This window comes from Oryzias latipes, chromosome 16, assembly GCF_002234675.1.
Source record: "Oryzias latipes chromosome 16, ASM223467v1".
NCBI classification, from domain to species: domain Eukaryota; kingdom Metazoa; phylum Chordata; class Actinopteri; order Beloniformes; family Adrianichthyidae; genus Oryzias; species Oryzias latipes.
This window is the reverse complement of record NC_019874.2, coordinates 8,827,321-8,854,031: the sequence shown is the minus strand read 5'-3', so window position 1 is coordinate 8,854,031 and position 26,711 is coordinate 8,827,321. Positions and strand designations below refer to the sequence as shown.

General features: G+C 42.9%; 1 protein-coding gene across 1 annotated transcript; it reads right to left on the bottom strand.

The window, feature by feature from the left end:
- Positions 1-804: 804 nt before the first annotated feature.
- On the bottom strand, positions 805-19,573 carry LOC101171690 (E3 ubiquitin-protein ligase znrf2). Its single transcript, XM_023964184.1, has 5 exons — positions 18,677-19,573; positions 7,728-7,823; positions 5,621-5,726; positions 1,550-1,623; positions 805-1,425 (listed from the first exon to the last, which is right to left on the bottom strand). Exons 1-4 carry the CDS (start codon positions 19,077-19,079, stop codon positions 1,566-1,568), a joined length of 663 nt encoding a protein of 220 aa, XP_023819952.1. The 5' UTR covers positions 19,080-19,573; the 3' UTR covers positions 805-1,425; positions 1,550-1,565.
- Between the last annotated feature and the right edge of the window lie 7,138 nt (positions 19,574-26,711).

Genomic DNA, 26,711 nt, shown 5'->3' with positions numbered 1-26,711 from the left:
TCGTCCGTAAGCATATGTTCTCTGTGTTAAGGCAGACAGAGGAACTGATGTGGACCGCCACCAACTCCTGTTCTGACTCTGAAACCCGGCCAGGTGCACAGCTGATGAGCGGGAGAGAAGCCAGGTCCTCTAAAGCTGCGTTCACACACATATGTGGATTGGGGCGTCCTGTTTCAATGCGAAGACAGCGCACAAACGTGTTGAGAGGTCCTGCAGCCCATCTGGAGCGTCAAGCGTGGCGCGTTCTGGCCTTCGCACCTCAGTGTTTCCAGAGTTCACCTGACCTGGTCCGGCCTGGTTCCTGCGTGGCTCCAGCCAGAACCCTGCACCCTCTGCTTCATGTTTCATGGTTTATGTACCGTAGGCCCCGCCCTCCTTATTTATGACCGGGAAGCACAGATGGATACAAGTTTGAGCATTCACACTGACACACACATATACAAATGAATCAGTTAGTTCAAAAGGGGCCCAAGTCCACATTTTCAGAATAGAGATATTATATGTTCTATGGTCTTCAAGGGAAAAGCTGTCTGATTATGTGCAAAAAAAGTCTCAAGTCTGTTGTAATGTATTGACTATGCTTGACATTTAAAAGGAATTCATGCAAAATTCCTGGACTTGGGCGTCTCTGGCATGGGTTTAGCTTTATCCCATAGATGGCAGCACTAGTTATCCAATATGGCAGCGCCCCTGTTTAATTCAAGAAGGGCCCAAGTCCAAAGACTTTAGTTTGCTAGTCCTCTGAAATTATAAAAGTGAGGTGCTTCATATTATAGCATTTGTAAGCTATGAACTGGTGCTAAATCTGGGTAAAGTATTAATCATTTGGTGTAGCCTCCCTATAAGCTAAACCATTTCCTGAAAAAAAACCTCTTGGACTTGGGCCCCTTTTGAACTAACTGATTCAAATGCAAACTGACATACAAGTATACAAGCTAACACAGACACAATAGACATACTGACCCACCAGCACCACCACATTTACACAGCACTGACCAACAGACACGCAAAGAATCTGGCTGGTCTTTTGGGTTAGATAGTAGTTCCGGTGGAGTGCTACGGCAGCCACCACTGTTGACTCTTGGCCATCACTATAACAAGGCACTGGGAGAAACCAGAAGATGGGGGGGGGGGGGGGGGGGGGGGGAAGAGATCACAACCATCTCCTCCAACCTGGCTGAGGAGGAACCCCCCCCCCATGAAGCTGCAACTTTCAGGGTTGGGATGGATACAGGGTGGAGTTCATTTAAAGGATGTGCAACTCAGATGTAAAAGCAAAGTTTGAATCCCTGAAGAGTGCTTCAATGAGATTTGGCACTCTGTAGTCTACATTGCTGAGGGGAGGGGGTGTCACAGTGGTCTCAGTGTCCATCCGTCTCCCAGGATTCACATTTTACGTTGGAGGTTGGTCTCCAGGTCGAGTTGCTGGCCCCACATGACAAACACAACAAAAAAGAAACCCAAATTAGAAGAAACAAACATGAGTGTGACCTGCCGGTTTATGGTTTGGACACAAATGAGACACTTGACATGTTTGGGGTAAGGTTACCTGTGCAAACAAAGCTTCAGTCTGACGGGTGCTCCGGGCAAGATCTGTTCACTTCAAACCACTCGTCGATGCAGCTGCAGGACAGAAGGACAGCAGCATCAGCACAGACATCACAAAGGCTTTGGTTTCCCTGTGGGCTCTCATGTTCAAACCTAACAAACCTCTTTTTTAAAGTTTTGATCCAGGATTCAGAGCACATTCTAAAAGTGAAAATGGTAAAAATGACCTCATGGCTGCAGACAGGGGACTTGCGTTTGTTCTTTTATGCTGCATTTGACACAACTGATGAGAATCTTCTTAAGCAGAGACTGGAAGGTGTCATTGGTTTCACGGGAACTGCTGCAGTAGATGACGAGGCTTCCACGCACAGCAAATATAGCCATGGTAAACCACAGGGCTGTGTGTTTGGTCCAATCTTATTTAGTCCAAGCTTCCATTAATTCAATTTCAGTTTCATTTATTTAGCCCAATATTAAAACAACAGTCGTCTCAATGGGCTTCATACTGGCAATTATATATATAGTAAACATATAATCACAAGGATTATGGAGTCATACAATTCAATTGGTAAATTCTAAACTGAACTACTGGTAACAAAACCGACTAAACTAAACTGGGCATCCCTGCCCTTAGACCCCCTTTGGGGTAAGGAAAAACTCCTAAAAAACAAACAAACAGATTTCCAGAAAAAAAAGAAGAAACCTCAGGGGTTTCCACATGAAGGAGGATCCTCCCCAGTCCCCAGGATGGACAGGCGATGTACCAGAACTCTTAGAGAAGAATTAGCTTATCCAACTCTACAACTACATGTTTGAATAGTCCAGCAGATGGGCTTCATCCAGATAGAGTTGGGGGCTGCAGTCAGAGGCAGGATCCACAGCCTAGTGTAGGAGCAGTAGTAGAGACGAGGTACGCGGTCAGGTACAGGGACACAGACGACCAGAAGTGAGGACCACAGCCAATTAGGCGACACTGTTAGGCAGCACAGCATACAGCAACTCCATTGTTATGAAGATACTCAGCTATACTTATCTAATGAACCAGAAATCTCACAGTTTAAAAGACTTTAGGCAGATGTAAAGACTTTTACCATCTACCGTGAGACTGTTTTCACGTCTCACACTGCCACCATGGGCCAATCCACAACGTGATCAACTCTATGCAGAGATGTGTAACACTGCATGAGGAAGATGGTGGTCATCCCACACACTGACTGGTTTTCTGAGTCCCTAAAAAACAAAAAGGCACGTTTCAGAGTGGCCAGTCCAAGGCACACCTGTGCAATAATCATGCCGTCTAATCAAATTGATATAGCACACCTGTGAGGTGGGATGGTTTGTCTCAGCAAAGGTGTGGTGCTCACTGTCACAGGTTCAGACACATTTGTCAACAATATTAAAGCAAAACAGTTCTTTGGTGTATCAAGAAAATGAGTTCATCTCATCATTAGTTGTTCTTTGATTTGGTCTCATAACAAATGGGAGTTTAAACCAAAGTGCTGTGTTTGTATTGTTCTTCAGTATAGATCACTGTTAAAGATTTGTTGGCTGCTAACTTTTTGTTAGCTGAAATCATTTAAAGCTTTCCAATAAATTGTGTACATCAAGTTTTGTACCAACCTTAGCTTGACTGCTAAACAGCTAAATCAGTGGCATCTTAAGCTTTTTAGTTATTTTGTTTGCTACTTTTTTCTTTGGTTACTTCAGGAGGTCTGCGTTTACATTGTCTGTATTTTACCATGTATATTGATTTGACTGATGATTGTGCGTCTCTGCTCTGTGGTCCACCGGTAAAGGAAGTTCCTACCGGAAAAATACAGCAATTTCGATTTTGATTGAAAACTAACGTTTTTTTATTTTACTTCTAGTGCTGCCACTCACAGCTCTGTGGCTGTCAGCTGGTTATTAAGACATGTCAGGTAAGCAGCGCCTATAACAAAGGAGGATTTTTAGTTTGATAAACAAAGAGACGTTGCATTCATGTCTGACTTTAATAATTTCCAACTGATATGAACAACTGATATGAAAACAGTTTAATAATTGAATGATTGTAAGCATTTAGACCTTTCCATGTTTGGAGTACTGGAATAAACTGTGCGCTAGTGTTTGAGTCCAAAGTTTAGCTGTTCAACACACAGACACGACCCCATCACCTCCAATTGAGCAGCTTTACACTTGAATCCTGTCCACTCTAGAACTGATAAGATTTCATTGTTGGATCATAAAACATATAATAAATGTCCTTGCTTAGCCTTTCTTGCCTTATCCAACCCCCAAACCAACAATCCTTTACATCCCTTTGAAGGAGTGGCGGCTACTGGTCTGTCAGAGAGGGGAAGCTCATTTTCGGCCTACATCATAAAATTGTCTATTTATTTAAAAGTAAATTCTGCCCTATGTTCCTTTTCGAGAAAATGGTCTGTGACCCTGTCGTATAATATAATTTAAAGCAATATAACACAATATAATCACAGCGATATAATTTAAAAAATTTTGCACTAAGCAATTTAAAAAAGGATCATGACGGATTTTATGTGGGCTTTCTTTATAAAAATCAATTTTTATTTAATCTTTTAAATCTTGGTTTTATTTATTCATATTTGTTCAATTATGTTTATTGCTACACAAAAAACAAGTATATAAGTATATAAACATATTTTTAGAATGAATGAATGAATGAATAATTTATGACGGACTCAATGCCCAAATGACAAGACCATACAAACAAACAGAACCAACATTCATTAACAGAGAGCATAGAACAATGCTAAGATCAATAGATATAAGAACCAGGCAAAACACAAATTATAAACTTAAAAACTGAAGGACTATTTTTTGCTTATTGATATGCGTAAATCCATCCAACGTAACAGAACAGAAAGACAGGCGGCAACTCCAAACTGCATAGGAGGAGCGCCCCCTGGTGGCTTGTGCACACTACCCCGTATTTTATTTATTTATGTTTTTTTTTCTAGAACTTTATTGATCATAACGATCCAATACAAAAAAGTGAAATACAATAACAAAAAAGGAATAAGTAGCTAGTAGCTGCCGTTAGCTTCTGAATCGGTATCAGCCAGAGCCGCAGATGAGCTGCTCTGTCTGAGTCATGTTACCGTTTGTACCCGGGAGACTCACCGAACAGCATGAAGAGCAGCGCGCAGACCAGCGTGGCCACGATGACCAGCAGCGTGAGGCCGACGCTCTGGTCCGCGATGGGACTGAGCGCCAATAGCTTCAGTGATTCCTTATAGTACAGAATCGCTGTCAGTCAAAAGGAGATGCAGTCTTTTGACACGGAGCCTCCAATCATCACGCAGAAGCTCGGAGTCTGGGCCAGCCCACTCCCCATTGACCCCCAGAGACGCTGAGCGTCCGTTGGCAGGACATGATTGCAGCAATTATCCAATGACCGTCTAGTTTCGAAGAAAAAAAAAAACGTTCAAAGCAGCCCCATTGAAGTCAATGGACGCTGGGCTTCAATGCACCGTGACGCTGCGGGGATGTATGAGAAGGAAATCGAGTCAGCCGACCTGCTATATGTAACTGATTCTGAACGAACTCGTCTTTGAGATGAACGTTTTCGAACGCATTTTTACTCAATAAAATGTTAATACAATAGTACATGTTTGACCATTCATTTTGTGACATTATAGGGGAAGCCGAGCTTCCCTTGCAGTCTTAAAGAAATCGCCACTGATTTGAAGAGAGAAGTTTAAAGTCGGGGCCCTCTCAGTTCTTGTGCAGCATTTTAGTGACTTGACTTGAACTGGATTATCTCTCACACATTGGACAGGGCCAACAGAGAGGTGTTCTCTGATGTATCCTACCAGACTTGCAGCCTCAGGTCTGATAAAGCCTCCTGGTTGGCAAAAAAAACCCAAAAACGTCCCAACAGTGGATTGTTATGGATTTATATATAAAACACGTTTAGCCACCAGGTTTAATAAAAATCCAGTGTTCTGATAAGTTTGGTCGTGAAAAAAACTGGATTATGATTTTGTCCCATATAACATCATCACAGCATGAGGGTTCTAACTAAATTCTGAAGAAAGTCTAGAGAAGCTCCCACCTCTTATGGTAAATGCAAAGGCAGGGCAGGCGGGCAATAGTGTCTCCCTGCAGGAGCTCCTCCAGGCAGATGGCACACTCTCCTGCATCCTTCGTCAGGACATCTTCTGCAGATCAGGACAAATCAAAACCACAAATGAAAAACAGCTCAAACAAATACTTTCAGAGGAAAAGCCACTTTACATGTGGAGCAGCTGCTCTCTAAATGTGGACTATTCCAGAGCACAAGCTTTCAAAATGTAAAGCAGTCCATCAAACACCCTGATAATTGTTTGAAAGCTTTAAGGAATCCACACAACTGACGTTCTCTTTAAGACTTTCTAAATGTTCTTCAGCTTCATCCATTTCACCGATTTTGGTTTCAAACGGGCAGCTCGTTCAGGAGTTGCCTGTACTTTTTGATGCAAATATTTACTTGTGTGGCGGAAAACCCTCTAACTTTTACTCAACAAAGAGGATGAAGTGCTCTTAACAGTGAGTATTAATTTCGGACCCTGCTGGTACGAGCAAAATGTACCTAATAAAGTGGCCAGTGAGCCTACATACATTCAAAACCATTTGAGATTTGACATATACTGCATGTCTCAAGGACTAGGACAGTCTCTAGACTGTGGGAGGAAACCAGAGTGCCCATGAGAAACCCACTCATACACGAGGAGAACATGCAAACTCCACACAGATCCAGTTGGGATTTGAACCAGGACCTTCTCGCTGTGAGGTGAGACATTAACCACTGTGCAGCCCGCATGCAGGTCTATCTGTTTGAAATTCTGCCTGTGTACATGTCTGTCTGCATGCACATGAGTGTAAATGTCTGTCTGCCTGCACATGAGTGCACATGTCTGCCTCCATGCACATGAGTATGCATGTCTGTCTGCAAGCACATGAGTGTACATGTATGTCTGCAAGCACATGGGTGTACATGTCTGTCTGTGTGCTAGTTCTGACTTTCTATCCACAGCAGTACCTGCAGCTGTAAAGAGAGTCATTGGGACGAGGCTTACGTAAGCGGGGATTAACCCGCATCAGTCTGTAGAAGCGTGTTCCTCCGGGCCGAGTGAGAACTCAGCTGTGCTGAAGGCCAAACGTCTATGACGTAGCAGCAGTCAGTGGGACATGCTGGCTTTATCTATGGGTATGTTGAATAAGGAAGCACCCTTATTGTTTCTGTGTCAAGGATGATGTGAGCTTCAGCTCAGTCACGAGCAGACTCATGTTCCCACCACACATCCTCACAGGATTCCCTATTACAAAAAATATCTGCATGATTCCAAAGTAATGGAATTTAACAGTCTGTAAATTGACTGTGAAACCTCAACAATAAATAAGCTATTTATTGTGCAGGCCTAGTCTTTTATGACTGTTCTTCACTAGCTTTGACTTTTGTCTGGACGACTTAAACTGGGATTCTCCTCCAATCCTGTGGATAAGCAGTTACTCAAGAAGAGCTGGACAGGGTGATCGTAGATCTTCAAGCCAATGGTAGGACAGGTATCCAGCACTTTGTGTAAAGAGCCCTGAAAAGCTCCTCCCGTCCCCATCCTGCTCGACAGAGCAACAACATTCAAAGCTTCTGTGTATGAAATGCTTTTCTGTTATCGTGGGAATGTTGCAGATGTTCCAGGAAGGAGAAGAGGCTGAGGCTAAAATGGAAATTGAACAGGTTCAGGAACAGGTTCTGCATGAATCCACTGAGAAACTTTAGTGATAAACACGGTTACTTAGGACCTTAATGTTGGGATTCCCGTGACCTTTACAAGCTTGTAATAAGGTTTGCAGACAGACAAGTAGTCGTGTGAAAATAAATTTGAGATTATAATTGTGCGTCAGGCTTTGAGCATTAATCGACAATTTTAAAATATCACTGAAAGATTACGGTACACAGATTGTAAACTAACAGTGTAAACTAACACATAAGAAGGAGCTGAGAGTCTCATCTCATGAGAAAATTGGTTATTTACCCACACTGACAGCATAATGACACTGTTGCTGGGAGGAGGAGTAGTCATCAGTGGATTCATGAAGCAGGTTTATGCAAATTTGGATGCAAATGTGTACAAACCCCAAAAAAGCAGTGGAAACGTGTAGAAAGGAAGAGGACAACCAACCATTGTACGTGACTCTGGGTTTGGTCAAACACAGAACCAGGTGGAGCTCCATCTCTTCTGACGACACATACTTGGAGCACACCGGGCACTTGACCCCTGAAGAAATGAAAAAAGAAAAAGTTACTCGTTAAGTTACTCGTTTAATGTGACCAAACTCTTGTAAGATTTATTTTGGTTTTTCGTTTTCGTTTTAGCTCTAAACACCAACTTGTAAATAACTCAGGCAAAAACCTAATCGCTTGAGTCCAGAAAAGAAAAGACTACTGTTCATCATGACCACTTTAAAATATGACAAGAACATCTGGATCCTCTAAAAGACTGAATCATTGAGGGGTGACCAAGACTGCTTCCACACCTTAGCAGGTATAGATGGGAGTGCTGATCTGATACATGTCTCTTCCTTCATCGGCTTTGGTCAACAGACCAAGCTTGAAAAATTCCAGAATTTTAGAATCTCATTTTCTCCAGATACTTCCATTAAGCCCAGAATGAATTCTAATAGTCATCTAAATGAATGACCAGCAGATTACATGGAAGAGTTTTTGGGTGTAATCTCTGATTGACGAAGAATAGAAAAACTCTCAAAATGGAAGATTTAGGAGGAAACCTTCAGCAGCACGTAGGGTGTGGTGGTGGGGGCTCTAACAGGATGAGGGGGACCAGCATCAAAAGATTGTTTATAAGAGACACTTACAGTCAATGAAGCTGACAGGAGACGCCCCCCACCACCATCATTAAACCTATGGGGAACTCCATTCTCTAAACCCGCTTAATCCATTTCAGAGTTGCTGGAGCCTATCCTAGCTACTGTTACTAAGTCAGGGTACACCCTAGACAGGTCATGAGTGCATCACATGGCCACACGACATCTTAAAGTCATCTACAACATGTTTTTGGACGGTGCCCAAAGAAAACCCACGCATGCACGAGGAAAACATGCCAACTCCGCACAGACATGACAGACATGACATGACAGTCTGAACTCCAGATGGGCCCCCCACTCCAACCAGCAACAACTATCTACTGAAGATGATCATCAGAGTTGCAAACGACACAGCCTCAAGCAGCAGTTAGGATTTAACTGTTGACCAGTGACCAGGTTTCTGCTGGTTAAACAAACAGCTCCATTTAGTACTATTCTGTTAGTACTATTCCAGGTAGTACTGTTTTACTTTCAGTAAAACAGATGTGAGGGTGAATTCCAGCTCTGGACCATTACAGCAGCCAACTTTATGAGGCTATGGTGACTCATATGCTCTCTTCTTCAGAAAATGGAACTACAGCATGCGTCTTCATGCTTCCCATCAGGTCACACCTGCATGTGACTCTCACAGGCCGTTAGCACGCTAATGTAGACATTGTTCCTCTTTCCTTGCAGAAAAAGCAACTGAGAAAGGATATCCACTTATAAATCATCCATCTGTCAGTATTTCTCAAAACGTAAACATCTTTGGTTTTCCTTCTGTGAGATGAAGAAGGAAAAGTCGTGTAAAAAAAAAACAGAAAAAAAAACAGAAGTCATCTTTCCGCCTGCAGACGTGAGAGTAAAAAACAGGAAGAGTCTCATCACCAAATTGTTGTAAAGAAAACAAAACTAAAATGTCACTGCGTATTTTTCTTGGTTCTTTTGTAATAGTATAGCCGGTTGTTTCTCTAGAAAAGGGATGCATTCAAAATCTATTAAGAATTTAAAGGGGAAGGGAGAAAACTTGTCTCAAAACATTTTTGTGTGTGTAACTATTGGTTGGTTACTTGTGTCTGCCTGTTTCTGTCCAAGTGCACAAGGGGATTTGAGACTCCTCATGTCTCTAGATTTGTGCGTACATGATGGATTTAAATGTTTTTAGAATGCTGGGTCATCAGAGTTTTCCCATCAGCTACTTTGAACTTAGTTTGTGAGTAAAATCTAGAAAAACCTTGACATTTGTTCCCAAACAGATACTGTATAGTAGGGGTGCAGCAGTTCATCCGCATCACCAGCCACGGGGACAAAACGCTGCTCTTTTTTAAATTCATTTCCTTTTTCTACAGCAGTGAGTGGCCAGGCGATAGGAGCTGCATTGATGAAGACTGGGATGAGGCGCATCACGTACATCACAGCCCACCAGCAGCTCCTCCCTTTCTGCTGAACAGCAGTTTGCGGTCCAGTCAAAGTCATTCCTGCCCAGGGAGTCCACACAGATGCTGAGGGACACTGAGGGACATCGGTGCCGATAAATAAGCATCAAAGAAGGGAAGATTTTCACAATAAAGAGCCAGACTCAAATTAGGAGAATGCAACACAACAACAGCAACTGCATTTCACAATTAGACTGAAGAAGTGCACGCTTTCTGCCTTGACAGGACAATTCCAAATGAGTTTTGTGTTTCTAATGTGTGTTTTTTTTAGTTCATAGTAGTTCATCCAGAGTGAAAATACTGAAAATAACCTCTTCATTCTAGAGATGGAAACAGGTGTTCTCTGTCCTTTGATGCCTGCTGTCCCTAATTTACGACAAACCAAAGTTATATCTATTTTATGAGCTATAGTCAAAATTACAATCTCAATTTTGTTTAGCATCTACTTTTTTTTTTTTTTTTTTTTTTACTTGTCCTGTCCAACAGCTGGGCAGACAGATGAGAGCTGAAGGCCTCCTTTGTTGGACATATTTTACTTTAACAAGAGGGGTTATTAATCTTCACACAAACCAGAGGTTTGTCTGAATAAACCCCTTTTGTAATTGAGGCCCAACTTTATTCATTTCTATCATATTTGAAAATATTTTGTGTTGGACCGGACGGAAAAGAAAAGAAGGAAAGAAGGGAAGAAGAGAGAGGGACGTTAGAGAGAGGGGGATAGGAGAGTCATTATAGAAGGGGGGGGGGGGATAAAACCATGAAGCAGCATAAAGCAACAAGTTGTTGGATGTTTATCATTACGGTAAGGTTCAGATGTAATACAAATCTCAAAGGGCGGGGCCTGTCCTCACACACACTCAAATGTTACAAACATACCTGCTAGCTGAAAAAATGTCCACATGTCAACATGTACCCAAAACAGATAGTGTTCACACGCATACTTATGCCTTCAAAACAACTAGTGTGAGATATTTCATTCAATCACACAAACTATTAGTGCAAAGGTGAGCTAACACTTGTGCTCAATTGAGTGTTTATGTTCTTCTAAAATGGATGATGGAATGTAAAAAGAAGGAGTGCTGGAGCTAACTGTCCAAGAACGAATAAAAAAAACAAAGTGACAGGAAGGAAGCTAGGATCTAAACCCACAGACTTTAGGAGAGCACGAGTCTGTAGTAGGGACCTGTGTTCACTTCTTTACTTCCCCAGATACCTGCTGTTTTGGACTCATTCTCGATTCTAACTCAAAGCGCCTGAACTGTGACCTTATTTTTGATCATTTATCAAACGCTTTGCTTTTAAAGGCTTTGATTTTCGTGTCTTCACATGTCTGAATGGCCCAGACTCTGATCAAATAAGAACTGAATTTACAGCCTCAACAATACGAAATTCTGAATGAAATTTTATTTATTTAATTTATGAAACTCTTACCCGTTCACACACATTCTTATATCAATGACAGCAAAGCATCATGCAGAGCAGCAGCACAAGCACAACTTCAAACATGGGCAGACTGAGTGAACAAGAAAACCCATGGTATTCTGATCATGGGGGGGCATTTACTTCCAGCCCGAGGGAAAAACAAGGAACGAGTGATCTTCTGGCGATGCCCAAAGACGCAACTTAACGTCACCTTTGACCACATTTGTGCCAGCCACTTCCACATCACAGCTTTAACAGTGTCTGGAGAGCATCCCACTGCTCCAAGTTCATTTTTCCTATCGCTAAGCTCAGCTCTGCTGCAGCTCCTGAATCAGCAAATTCTGCATTCCTGGTCATTAAACGGGATTTATGAAACATCATTTTATCGATCCGTTCACCGATAATCCGCTCAGCAGAGAGCTGTTGAACCGTGAACGGCAGCAGCCGCAGCCACTGCTGCACTCTTTCATTTCTTCAAAGGTAGGCATATTCTCAAGTAGAAAAGTCTTTGGGACGAAGAGCAAAAACTCTGTGGCCTCTGCAGTGCTTCTCTCTGCTGACAGCTGGAAGGGTCTTATTGAGCTGAAGCTGACTTGGCATAAAAAGGTGAAGAACACGAATCTGCAGCAAAACTGTGAGTCGGCCTGCTTGTCCTGGTTTGAAACAGTACTGGGAACTTTTTCTAACTTGTCCTGTCCAACAGCAGAGCAGATCAGAGCTGAAGGCCTCTTGTTTTGGACAGACTTTACTTTTATAACAGGGGGATATGAATCTTCTGACATACCAGGGATATATTTGTATAAACCCCATTTGGATTTTAGGCTAAACTTTTTTATATTAATTATGTTTGGATACATTTCTTTTCGGACTGGACAGAAAAAAAAGACAAAGGGAGAGAAGGTGATGTTAGGGATGGAGGGCAAGGGTACGAAAAAGATGGGAGGAAAAAAGGGGGTTAACAAGTGGGCGTGGGGACACAAAGCAACAAGTTGCTGGAGGTTTATCATCCTTACTGTGAGGTGTAAATGTTAGTCAAAAAGGGGCGGGGCCTGTTCACAGACACTCAAATGTTATAAACATGCGTGTTTGTAACACAATGAGACTGTTTACACCGTACAGTGTTACGTGGTTTCTCAAACAGAGAAGCTCCAACAAAAATGTAAAGATCATTATGTTCTGCCTCTCCTGGAGGCCGTTTCAGTTTGGCCACTAGGTGGAGCTCGCGCTACTGCGTTACACTTTGTTTCAGAAGATTGGAGTGACAAAAACGGTGCTTTAGACCTGTGCTTTTCAACCTTTTTTGAGCCACGGCACACTTCAACCTTGATAAAAATCCCGCAGCACACCAGCATCAAAACATTAAAAAAAAAGAGAAACTCAGTCTGTATTGATCTACAGCCCCTCTGCAATCTGACATACATTTTTGTGTTAATTGTGGCAGAAAAAGCCGGAAGTTGCAGCTGTTTTTTTCTAAGAGATGTAATGAAAGTTAAGTTAGAAGATTTAAAAACTCTTTGATGCGTGTTCGTTGTGGTTTCAAGACGTTTAACCCTGGTGCTATCTTAGATGACCCCACCCTTACATTGACATGTTCTCCCTACCATGACAAAGGTGGATAAAGGTGGAAAGATTTCATGTAATCCGTGGACATCAGTGAAGATCACAAATCATTGAAGAAAAAAGGTTCAGCGCTCTGGCTAGTGGGTCTAGATGACCCAACTCCCAACGTTAAAGTGCCTAGGATAGCACAAGGGATACCAGGGACGACTCATTGTACGCTGAGACGCTGTCACTTTAACCCAATGCCTCATGGGAGATGTAGCGCAAACAGCCGCCAGACAGTCTTGCGTCTCTGAGCTTCTTTGTTTTGTTCACTTGTTCCACGGTCTGATATCGGATCCCGCGGAAAGCTACACCGCTAAAGACGAGCTTTAGCTGTTATTTTTGTTAGAACTGAGAGACTTTATGAGCAGAATCAGAACAAGGAAGTGAAGACTTTAACCACTTCTGATTGGTCAGACTGATGACATGTGATTTATGCCTAGGAATGATTGGTGGAGACAGTTAAAGGGGCGGGACTTTTCCAAAAACAGCTGACCCTACGGCTAAATCACCATCATTCTTATCAAAAAGTCTTTAATAGAATCAAATAAGCAGAAAGAAAAAAGTATTTTGTGATCTTTCATATTCCAAACTACTCAGTGTTTGGATGAACACAGAGCTGATATCCTGGAGCTGGTAAATGTTTTTAGATCAGTTGATGAGGGCAATGTTCCACGGCACACTTGACCATCTTCAGCACACTGGTTGAAAAACACTGCTTTAGACCACAATTGGTTACTTTAAAAAAAATGTTTCCTTAAAAGAGTTTTGAAAATTCATACCTGTGAGTTTATAAAGCTGTCGACCAAGCGTTAGCATTAGTCTTCCAATGGGAAATTCCATTATACGTTAGCATCAAGCTATGTTATGTATTAGGCACTGGAAAAAGAAATGCATAAAAGATCAAGCTCTACTTGAATGGATTGATTATTGATTTATTAAGCTTGGATCGATCAATTTTATCAACCAAGCCCTAGTTTTTAATCATTATTGATTTAAGTTGCTGGTATTCTGGGAACCTTTATGTGTCCTGCCAAAAGCCTCCGAATGCCTGATATAAAGTAGCTGTTGCTCATCACTGCTGGCCAATGTGCTTAGTAAGTATATGAGTGATTTTCTGTTGAGCCTGGGCAGTACAATCCTGTCATCCAATCCGGGACTGATCCTGACATATTAACCTCATGTCAGTGTATTTGCAGGTCTAGTTCAACTCTAAGGATCTGCAAATCTGATCTCTGATGATTCTCTTACCACCATAGCAGGTGTGAAAACATACATGAACTCTGGTTTAGTTAGACTAAACCAGAGAATATTGGTCCTCTTTCGAAGAAGGGTCCCGGTTCACTTGCAGGTGAACTCTGTTGGAGTTCACCTAAGTGTGAATGCAAACGGCCTTTCCACAGATCAAAGAGAAGTGGAGAAACGAACGGAGAAAATGCTGTAAGCTCTGTATGTTTTGGAGGAGAAAAATCAGCCACAGAATCTGAGAGAGGAGAAATCATGAAGTGGTCTGGAAATGTCTGCTGAAGAAACGCGGTGTGATAAGGAGCTGCAGACGTTTCTTCATAAATGAGAGGACTAGCAGTGTTTTTACCGGAAACCAAACCAGATAATGGGGTGACACTCCAGCTCAGTTTGGTGTTTGATAGAGTAACAGGAGTCTGTTAAAGAGAAGACAAGATTGGACGCTGAGCTTATCTGTTCATGCTGAAGCTGCCTTTGACTAAGGAGGACTTCAAAAAAGCTTACTCCTGTTTGGTGAGAGTGGTTGCCATAGAAACATTGACTTAGACTCAATCAATGCTTACTGACTTTGTCGGGCTCCAGCATCGAGTTTTTGCAAGTAATGCAAAAACAAAAATGGCAGCGGAATTTACGTCACTTCAGCCATTTTCTATGTGTGACATCACGCTGACAATCACAATTGTTTATTTATAATACTTTATTTACATGCATCTGTGTAATAATTGTCTTTAGAATAAAACCTTCTTCTCAGCTTAAAACTATTCAAAAACTATGGAAGTCAATTTTTTTTTATCCTTTTATGACTCTTTTCTAACCAGCTAACAAAATAAATAAATGTTTCATTATTGTCTTGCATTTTTCTCTTAATGTTTTATCTTTGAACTTTGATCTAATGGGGACATAAATTGTGGATTGTTTTTTGGAAGAGCATGCAGCGTTTCCCTGGCTGGATTGTTGTGAGCAGTGTGTTCCACACTGCAGCGTTGTGGAAATGTGAAGATGTGTTTAATCTTTCGCTGCTTTTAAATTTTTAATTTGAACAATTTGTCATTTAAAATGTCATTTCCAATTTGCCTGCCAAAGTAAATCAATAATCTAATGTTGATGATGCACACAGAGGGAGAAATAATGGGCTTAGCCAGTCAGCAGCAAACAGTCACAGTCATGTGACAGGACAGCTGTACACACATTTAGTTCAAGGTGTTACATATGAAAGCCTGACATTAAACTTTACACAGCACATTGTTAAACAAGCCCGTTGTGAAGCGAGCTTTAATAAAAATCATGTTGCGATGAATTTATCAGATTGAACCGACACTGAGCAGCAGATCCGGAGAGAGCAGGTTAAATGCTAACTGGTTTATCTCATCAAGGCAGATTTTAGCTAAGCTGAGCTGACCCAGGTACCAAGGCCACGGCAGCTCTTCACCGTTTACCTGGGAGGCTCACTTTGACACCGGGACGTTTCTCCAGTAGGACCAGCACGTTCTGCTGCATGAGCATACTTTGCAATTGAAGGGATCTCTGGTTTCAAGTTTTTTGCTTTTAAATAAATCTGCACTGCATAAGCCATCGCTCAGAGGTTTGATATTTTTATTTTCACCGTGATACGATTATGCAGTTAGGGTTTTTGAATGTTCTATTTTTCCATCAAATGTCTTTGTAACAAAGAAGTTTTTTTGTTTGTATTCATCCTGGGTTCAGAGTAGGGCTGCACGATATAAGGGAAAACTCGCGATTTGCGATATTAGTGATCAATTTTGCGATGACAATATAACTTACAATACATGAACATAATAGCAAAACAACAAAAAACATAATTTCCATTCCACTGTCTAGAAGGGCTCCATCTGATTACTGATACATTACTGTATACTTGTATGCCGTACACTTGTATAGCGCTTTTCTACCTTCCTCGAAGGCCCAAAGCACTTTACAGTCACAGTCCCATTCACCCATTCACACACACATTCACACACTAATGGCTTCATCAGAGGCAAGGTGGGGTTTAGTGTATTGCCCAAGGACACTTGGGCAAGGGGGGATTGAACCTGCCCTTCCGCTGCACCGTTAAGGCTGCCCACTTGGCCGCCTAAATACTTCAAGCTGCAATAAGATTGTTTTATCCCATTTAAGGTAACAATTTATCGCAGTTTTCACTGACTTTTGCGATATGTGCATTGCACAGCTTTATATCACAATGATAAATATGTGATTTATTGTGCAGGCCTAGTTCAGAGTGTTTGTAGCAACAACCTCAAAGGATGGAAAAGACCTGTGAAAACATCCGATTATGCTTCCATTTTACATTTGTACCGGTAAAAATTGGCTGATAAATTGGTTCAAACAGACCAAAGGGAACTTGAAATTTAGGCAAAAACTCATGGAGCAGGAGAGCACCACACATGACAGAATGTCAAAAACAAACAGAAAGGTTTTCTATACTTGAAACATATATTTTTAAATGAATGGAAAAATGTCATTAGATTTGACTAAATTGTTCAGCCCTACTTTGACCTTTGGTTGATCGTGTGAGCAGAGGTTTGGCATTCAGGGGCCAAATGCAAACTGAAAGTAAAGTCAGCAAAAGTCAATAATTAGACTATTTATCACCTCAGATTATCATTAACAAGCTGGAACGTGTCATTGACCATGTGTTAGTCTTACTAAATACAGCCGGGACTGAAAATAAACAGAATGAGCAAAGCAGCTCCCTGAGCAGAGCCGTGCAGTGGAGCTCATGTTTGTTTTGAATACCTGGAAAAATCAGAGTGTCCTAGCAGAACATGCTCCGACACGCACATACTTTATCTGCTGATCACTCATTTTCCCAACAGGTCTTGAATCATTTGCTCCTACTTGCGCATACTTGGTTTTGTCATTTCTGGTGAATCACTGTAATTTTTTAAGGTGAATTGTGTTTACAGGGAAATCACCATTGGCTCCAATTCGGCTTAAAACTGGGAAGAGTAGACAGTTGAGCTCAAGCTATATGTTTGGGCAAAATTCTATTCTATTTTCAGATTTTACCTTGGAGAATAAAAAGTGTACCGTAGTTGGACACCCCTGTTCTACATCATCCCTCAGGTTTCATTTGAGTTTGGTACGGCAGCGATGCCACAGTTTTGTTCTTGACGGCCTACTCACAGTCACATCACACGATTCCTTTCGCACTGTGCCGATAATTCGATGGAGGGTTTATTGATTGCCGTCACCGGCTCCACTCAAAAACCTTTTAAACTATTCCACATCACTAAGACGGGCAATTGTGGGACATTTAAGCCGTCGATCAGTAAAAGTCATGTCAACATTTGTCCACATCACCAAAATGTAGTTTATTTCATTTGTATATGTGTTTGGACATGATGTTAAATAGAGCTGTAACGAGTATCCAAATTTGTCATCTATTCCACTAAAGATGAAAAAAAGTCAGTTTCTAAAACTGTTGTCAGTTTGGATGAAAGGACTGAGTGTTTTCTAGTATTTCCATGTCTTCATTTCCTATCTTTTTTTCGATCTACTGGAACTGTAGTCAGCTCAACTTTGAGGAAAAGTGGAAAAACAGTGGAGAGCATTTGCAGGATTTGTTGTTTAATGATACAAGAAACAGTGACGTCTCTGTTTTGTTTAGTTAACCAGACATCGACAGAAAAACCTTTTGGGTGTGACATCGTTTAAGTAATCGTTTCCGAGGCCGGTGTGAACGTAACATCGAGCCTTTACTGTTGACCTTTTATGTGAGGCAGTTTTAAAACTACTTTCTCAAATATTTTATTTGAGAAAGTGCTTGTTTGCTTTGTCACAGGTACATCAGCAGATGTGGGACACTGCAGAACAGCCCAGCATATACTGGAAGTGAATTCCTTTGGATTTTTGTAATCATGGGAGTTGGACATGTTGAAATGGTAAATGGCGTACACTTGTATAGCGCTTTTAAGCTTCCTCGAAGACCCAAAAAGCGTTTTACAGTCACAGACCCAACGCTGGCGCCAACCTTCCACCGGGGGCAAGGTGGGGTTCTTGCCCAAGGACACTTTGACACATGGGCTGGCAAGGCGGGGAATCGAACCTGCAATATTCCAATCAGAGGTCGACCGCCCTAGCTCTGCACCACGGCCGCCCACTTCATGAAAACATAAATGGAAATCTACTTTTATGCATCAAGATTTTTTTTTACAAAAAAGGTTATAGGATATGAAATAAAGTGATGGAATCAGATCCAACTTTGTTTTCATCTGTGCAGGACTGTCAGTTTGGTTTAGGGTTTATATTTTCCTGTTTCTCTTTAGCTTTGATTAAATAATCTCTGCTCACATCCACACCACTCACTGTGTTTGGACAAATAATGTTGATTGGAGTCCTGACCTCATCTCCAAGAGGGAAGATGCATTGGTAAACTTGGCAATGTGACACAAAAAAAGAGAGAAGAAAGTTGTTTGTCTTTAAAAAAAAAATCTATTGATTTTATAAACCAATGACTCCTAAGAAGACCTCGCTCGGATGGCCGGATGTTCGCCTCGTGCTGTCACTGTGGGGTCACCGGATCGGTTCGGCTCTCTTACCTCCGAACAGACGGGGCGAGAGGTGTGCTGGTAGGGATCCAATCAGCAGCGGAGGACCGGCCCCATCCGAGCGCTCCCCGCCCGCCGCCTCCTCCGGGCTGCTGCCGCCGGACTCCGGTGAGCTGGGGGCTCCGCCGCTGTTTGGGATATTGATGCCGGACTGGGGTCTCAAATCGACAAACCCCCCCAAAGTCCGGACAGTGGCTCCGTGAGGCTGGCTAGTGCTGGACCCAGCACCGGAAGCCCTGGGCGCGTGGTACCGCACACCCACGGCGGGGTTGCGCCCAGCGGTGCTGCTGCTGCTGGTCCCGGACGTGGAGGAGGGCAGGTCCGAGCCAGAGTAGGCTCTGGTCCGTCCGTTAGCAGCTGGGTTGGCAGTGGGACTGCTCTGCTTTGCCCCCATGCTTTGCCTCCCTGCTGACTCGCTTATGAAATGACTGCGGGACGGTCACGGAGCGCCAGACTTCCGCCCGAGGCAGCTGGTATGTTCGCCGGGGCAGGCGTCCGTCCGTGAGGCTAAACAAACTCTTCGCTATGATCCCATCCAGATTAGCACGTAGCCTTTCGGTGAAAAGTTAAAAAGGTCAGCCGTGACAAGAGCCGCAGACGTGGGAAGTTCAGACGCGGACAGCGTGGGGCTCTGAGCTCGGCTGTCGTGGTCGTGATGCGGGTATCCTGCGTGTCCTCCTCGGATGAGCCGCCGCGGCGGACCCGCTGCCCTTCGGCCGCTGGCGTCTCTGTCCCCGGTCCGCCATGGCTCCGCCTGGCCAGGCCCGGCGCAGTCTCTGTCCCTGTCGGTTTAAAAGAGGGAAGTAAGGCAGCGAGTCTAGATCCAAACTGTTTACCGCGTGAGGCTGAACACCCAGGAGCGCGTGCTACTGATAGGGACTTCCGCTTTGAGCCTTCAAAATAAAATCGCGCCTGTGAACAAAAACCGCTTAACAGCTTTGTGGCCTGAAAACTCGATTTCATTAACCTCAGTGGGTTGTAGCACCTTAGTTAAACTTACTAAATAACTTTTATTTAATTTTCATCTATTTCATTCATTCATTCATCTTCTGAACCAGTTTTATCCCTTTCGGGATCATGGCCACGGGGCTGCTGGAGCCTATCCCGGTCACTCGTGGGCGAAGGCAGGGGACATCAGGTCGTCAGTCTGTCGCAGGGTCACAAATCACACACCCATACACACTCACATTCACACCAGTAACTTTATTGAATATAGATGATTTATTAAAATAGCTTACCGAGCTTTTGCTTATTTACTTTGTAAAGCATACGTCCTGCTATGGCTCACAATAGATCCACAGCTTTCTGCTTTTAACATGTACTCAAGTTTCCTTGTTTACTATGATAACACTGAGTGTATAGAGACATTTGGACGTTTCTATCATTTTAATTCATTATTGAAAATATTTTTTTCTGTTTCAAATGTTTCATTCAATACTGTTTCTTAATATTCAAGTTGTTTTTTCTTCTTTTTGTTTTACCAGTTAGCCCACCCCTTTATTCTTGCTTGAGTCATCAAGAATATTCTTTTTTACTTGAGTAACATTATTCTAAAATTGTTTTACTAAACTGCAACTTTTGGCACCTTAACCCACCTAAGATTTATGTAGAGAAAAGCTCCAGCGCCACCAAAGTGAACAATATCCTTTGTCATATTAGCAGAGATGAAGAAGTTAACATTTTTGCAACTCTATGGATTTGCTCACAGCTGTCAGTCCATACCAAACTGCACTACTACTACTTTGGCATGGGGAGGAGGGGCAATGTTTCCCCAAAAGCCGGGACTGTCCTCCCAAATGTGACGCCATGCAAACGGTCCAAATTTAAAAAATGAGAGTTCTTCTCAACCATTTTGGACATAGCCATTGTAGAGATGAAGACAAGAGTTTCCAAAGGAATCTCGACCTCATGAAAGCAGTTATTTGTTTTCAACTTCAATCTCCCTCTTTTCTGGATGTTTCCATTTTAATTCATCTGCAGAAAAAGGTAGGAAGTGACAGTGACAACATTTCGAACAAGATTCTTGTCACAAAAATAATGTTGGAAAAAGATTTCAAATGGACTCATGCTGACGGCAATGTAGAGTTTGTGTCATGATCAGAACACGAGACGGACCCAGATGCTGAAACCCTGAAGGTAAGTGGTTGGTAAGTAGAAAGTTTATTTTCTTTGCTGGTCCAAGCAGTGTTGTGGGTAGGCGTGGCTGGAGCTCTTGGTGAGTGGCGTTGCTGGAGCTCTTGAGGAGCATGGAAGCCGAGGCTCTTGAAGGTGGGAGGCATCAGCGTGAGTGGAATGAAGCTGCTGCTCGAGGTGGTGTCAGACTCAGGTGACTCTCGTGGCATGAGATAAACCTGAGGCACAGAAGAAAAGGCAAGGTTAGCGAGGTACGAGGCAAGGGGAGCCAGATGTAGAGCTTAGCGAGACTAGGCACCATCAGGGTTAACGAACTGGCGAAGAATGCTGGACCTGGGTCTCCTTATGTAGAGCAGGTGGCTGATGAGATGAGTAGTCACAGCTGGTGAGTCTGGAGCAGAGCTGGGAGGGGGAGGTGTCTGACAGAGGCACCATGACAGTTTGTAGACCTTGCCACTATTGGCAGATATTTACATGGGTATAAGAATGCCTTCTTCAGGTCCATTGTATGTTTGTGACCTCCAATATGATTGGTGTGTCATCTGGATTATGTCATGTGAAAGCTCTTACTCTACTCTGTCTCGAGTTCTTACCCCCTTCCGCTACACCATGCAACATGAAAGAAAACAGATTAAGGTATTTTAGCTCATCAGAAGGCCATAACAAGAAGCCTGGATTTGGATCTATTTGTTAGGACTTTTGCACAAAAAACAGACGACTAATGCTGTAATGACTGATAAAAGCCATGCTAATGTCCATTCAAACTGACACACTTGGGGGGACTTCCCCAACACACTTACCCGCTGACATGCCAAAGTCCTGTTGTTCATCAGCAACTTAAATGTCCAGTCCTTGAAGCTCTGTGTGTTACTCAGAAGTCACAGTCTCTTTCTGAACTTTTGGGTCGCAGTTGATCACTGTGTCATCTGAAAACCTTGTCCATCTCACATTCTCTGACCCAAACGATACATGATCTTTTTGTTGTGTGATCACCCTAAAAATCCACTTGAGAGCTAGTACAGAGGAGTCACTAAAGTACACAGGTTGATCATGATAGAGCCTTTGCTGGTATTGTATTTCCCTCACGGCCTCTGTGATATTAGGCTTGATAAAATGCAATCGAGTTTGACCATGTCGATCAGAAAGAGGTCAGCTGGTGGAACGCAATATTGCAGGGGAAAACATGGATAGCTCGTCCTCCAAATCAAGGCCTAAGTTCCAGAACTTCTTCAACCCTTCTTTCAGTGTGCAATTCTCTCTGTGCCAACCTAATTGTGGATGGATGATTTGGAGCACTGGTGGAATGTTGTATTCCATTTTTTGTGATGAAGGTTTGGAACTCTTGACATGACGGTTGTGGCATTATCAGACACAATGTATTCAGGGAGAGCATTTGCTGCAAACAGTCTCCTCTTTCTTGTGATGGTGGCTTGAGAGTTTTTTTCTGTCATTCTGAAGATTTCCATCCATTTGGAATGTACATCAACTAAAATTAGAAAACAATTGTTCATGAATGGTCCAGCAAAGTCCATGTGAAGATGCTTCCAGCACTCTCCTGGAAACTGCCATTGAAATAGTGGTGACTGTGACAACATCCTTTGTTTCACCTGACAGATCTCACTCTTTCTGCAGACCTTCTCAACATCATTGTCCAACTTAGGCCACCAAACATGCTTGCATGCCAGTGCCTACATTCTGACCATCCCTGGATGTCCTTGGTGTAACTCTTAACACCGGGTTTCTCCGTTTGGTTAGCACAATGACACTAGTCACCAACAAAACACAGCTCTGCTCTGTTGAAAGTAGAATGTTTTCAGGTTTTCCTCCACTTGGATCAGCCATCCCTCCATGACAAAATGGTGCACATTTGAAAGTTCAGTCAGTTCTTTTAGCTCTGGCTATCTGTTTAACGTTGAGAGGAGCTTCCTCAAGATGTTCTGACATGTGAGCATTGACAGGCATGAAAGCTTCTACAGTTCCTGAGTCTTTTGTATTTCGTAAGGGCAGGCATGACAGTCCATCAGCATTTCCATGAGCTTCAGAACAACAACATTTTATTTTGTAATTGTACGCTGACAAGACAATGCAGTGACGTTAAGTCACAGTATACAAGAATTTTTTTCACCTGCTAACAACCTTTTGCCCTTGTTAAAATCATCTTGTTGCTCTTTTCCCCAAAACCATTTAACATCATCCCTTAGCAATTTGTACAAAGGTGCCAAAAGAGTGCTCTGACCTGATAGAAACATTCGTAGTAGTTCACTAGCCCAATGGAAGCTTGTAACTCCTTCCCATTGGATGGCTTTGACTTTGTCCAATGCTTGTTGTACTCCACTTTGATTGAATACAAGTATTGAAACTGTGGTTTGTTGTAATCACATTTGTCTCTTTTTGTCCATTTACGCTCACCCAATGAAGCACATTGTCAAGGTAGCACAGATGTTCCTGCTCTGTTTTTCAGATCACCAGTAAGTTGTCCAAGTATACAAACACATCCAAGTCTTTCGTCATGATCTCCTTAACCACTGAAAAAAGAAAGGGGCTGAACTTTTTTCCAAAAGTAAGATGATTGAACACAAAAAAGTCCATGGTGTGCGTTGTTTGTTGTGTATTTTTTTTGGAACATCATCCAATTGCATTTGTAGATAGGCTGATACAAGGTCAATCTTAGAAAACACTTTTCCTCATCTTAAAGTGGCCAAGAGTTCTTCAATTCTTGGAAGGGGATAAATCTCAGTGTCTGCCACTGCATTCATCTTAAAATCCCCACATCGCAATGTTTACAACGCTGTTGTTTAGAGGTTTAGATCATGTTTACAAAAACATCAGAATCAGAATCAGTATCAGAATCAGAAAAAGCTTTATTGCCAGGTTCAGTAGAGTGCACTTTACAGAACGAGGAATTTGACTTGTTGTTGGCAGGTGGTGCATCTCAGATGAGAAAAAGAAAGTGCAAACAGTATAACATACAGATAGTGCAATTAAGGATGAGTTAAAAATTAAGTTAACAACAGCAGACTATACACAGTGGAGAGAAGTGGATGCGGAGTATATACAGTGGAGTAAAGTGAGAGCGCAGGTGGGCAGGGATGGTGGGGCTCTGTAACATGCATACAGAGCCACTCAACTTCCACATCTAGGAGAGTCAGATCACTTCTCTCTGCTCCTAACCCCTGCTTACACACCTCTAAGGAGGAGCACGACCACACTTGTTAAGACCATCACAATTTCGCCCGAGGATGCGCTCTACCAGCTCCAGTACTGCTTTGCACACAACGACTGGAGTATTTTTGAACAGAGGCTGTGATGGAATACATCACATTCTTTGTGCGGACTGTCACGGAAGTGAAACGCATCCGCGTCTTTCCCAACCAAAAACCCTGGATGACCAGAGAGGTCAAGTTACTCCTAAAAGGCTGTGACACAGGGAACAACGAACTGTACAGGACCGCTAGAGCCGACCTAAGAAGAGGAATCAGGAAGGCCAAGTTGGACTACACAAGGAAAATAGAGGACCACCTCTTCAACAACAACCCTTGGCAGGTGTGACAGGGACTACAACAGCTGACCAACTTCAGGGGAAAGACCAGCAGCAAGGCACACTCTGGCGCTGCACTAGCGGAAGACCTGAACGCGTTCTTCTCACTCTTCAAGACTCCTCCACTGCAGTCTGAAAAAACATCACCTAATCCTCACTCTGTTCCCAGCTCCAAACCACTGACTGTGCAGGCACGGAGGTGGCAAGGTTTCTCAGCCGAGTAAACCCCAGGAAAGCAGCTAGACCTGATAGGGTTCCTGGGAAGGTACTGGTCTTCACAAAAATCTTTAACCTGTCTTTAGCACAGGTTTCCATCCCTGCTTGCCTGAAGTCATCCATCATTGCTCCCATACCCAAAAAGTTATCAATAGTCTGCCTCACGGACTACCGTCCAGTTGCACTCACCCCTGTCATTACCAAATGACCAAAAGACTGCTTTCCTCCAACTTTTGACCCCCACTAGTTTGCTTACAAAGTGACCAGATTGATGGAGGATGCCATATTCATCACCCTCCACACTGTGCTGAGCCACTTGGAACACAGAGACACCTACGCCAGGGTGCTCTTTGTGGAGTACACCTCAGCCTTCAATACAATCATTCCCGACATTCTGGTCAGAAAATTGTCTGACCTAGCACTCCACCCACTCATCAGTTCCTGGATCAAGGACTTTTTCACAAACAGACCACAGACAGTTAAACTTGGACCCTACTACTCCTCCACCCGGATGCTGAGCACAGGCTCCCCACAGGGATGTGTGCTGAGTCCTTTGCTCTACTACACACTCTATACAGCAGATTTTAGACCAGCGCCCACCAGTAACACCATAGTGAAGTTTGCAGACAACACTATTGTGGTGTGGCTGATCTCTGGGGATGATGTGACGGCCTACAGAGATGAAGTCCTGGATCTCTCTGGGTGGTGTCAGGCTAAAAACCTCATCCTGAACACCACCAAGACCAAGAAGATCATCCTGGACTTCGGAAAGCAGAGAGCAGACCACACCAATGGCAACTGTGTGGAGAGGGCCCACAGCTTTACTCTCCTGGGCACCACCATCTCAGTTGACCTCACATGGTCCATCAACACCAAGGCTGTCATCAGGAAGGCTCCTTAGCCCCTGTACTTCTTGAGAAGGCTCAGGAAGAACAATGTAGGCCAGGAGCTGCTGGTAACCTCACCGCTCAACCATTGAGAGCATCCTGTCTCAGCATGGTTTTTCCACTGCACTGAAGCAGAACGGCAGAGCCTCCAGAGAGTGGTAAAGACAGCGCAGAGGATCATTGGCTGCCGTCTCGCCTCACTGAAGGACATTTACCAGTCAAGCTGCCTAAGCAGAGTGACTAGTATCATCGCTGACTCCACCCATCCTGCTTTCCCTCTGTTCGACCTGCTGCCCTCTGGCAGGAGGTACAGGCCCATCAGAACCAGGACAAACAGACTCAGGAATAGCTTCTTTCCACAGGCAATTACCATACCAAACACACATACCTCCACTAACTACACCCCACTCTGACTGTTTCACACATACTCCACTACTGTTAACTACTTACTCTACATTCTACATCATGCAGCAGAACGCCCCACTCTGCTCCTAACTGACAACTTTTGTGTGCAATAACTGACTTTCATCTACCTCCACAAAAATATTTATTATGCTGCACTTTATTGCACTCCACTTAAATCTATTTTTCATTCTTGTATTTTTATTTGACACTTTTTTTTCAACTATTATGGTTTTCAAAATTCTGGTCATTTTAGGATTAATTTTGGGCTGTTCTTTTTTATCAACTGATGACTGCAGAGGATTTAGGCATCTTTACTCGCACAAACAGCAAATGAAATAATTTAATCTAATCAACTCAAATTTAGAATTAAAGCAGATGAAAAATTGAGGACAGCAACAAATGCAGAAGAAGTGGAGAAAAGTCATTTCAGCTTTAAAGACATTTGTTTCCCATCTGGGCTGCTGAAAAAAATGTCTTGTCTGAGCCTCTCATTAATGAACTAGAAAAAGATCTCATTCTGCATCACAATCTCACACCACACAGCCCTGCTGCATTTTTTTATGTAAACCTCTCCCTAAAGTCGGATAAAAGTCTTGTTCGCATGATGGTCCAGAACCATAAAAAGTTTGGATTGTGGGATTATTGATATTGTTAATTTCTGACATGAAACAGAAAAGACGCTAACACTGCAGCTTCCAGCAGATCCATCTTCAGCAGCAACAACTCAAAGTGATCATGCTAGTGATCATGTTAGCTCAACTTTATCATCTAAAATCAACGTTCAAAAGAAAAATGTCGGTGTTCACTGTAGTCTGTATGTAATTTAGATCTTTCTAATGATGAAGAA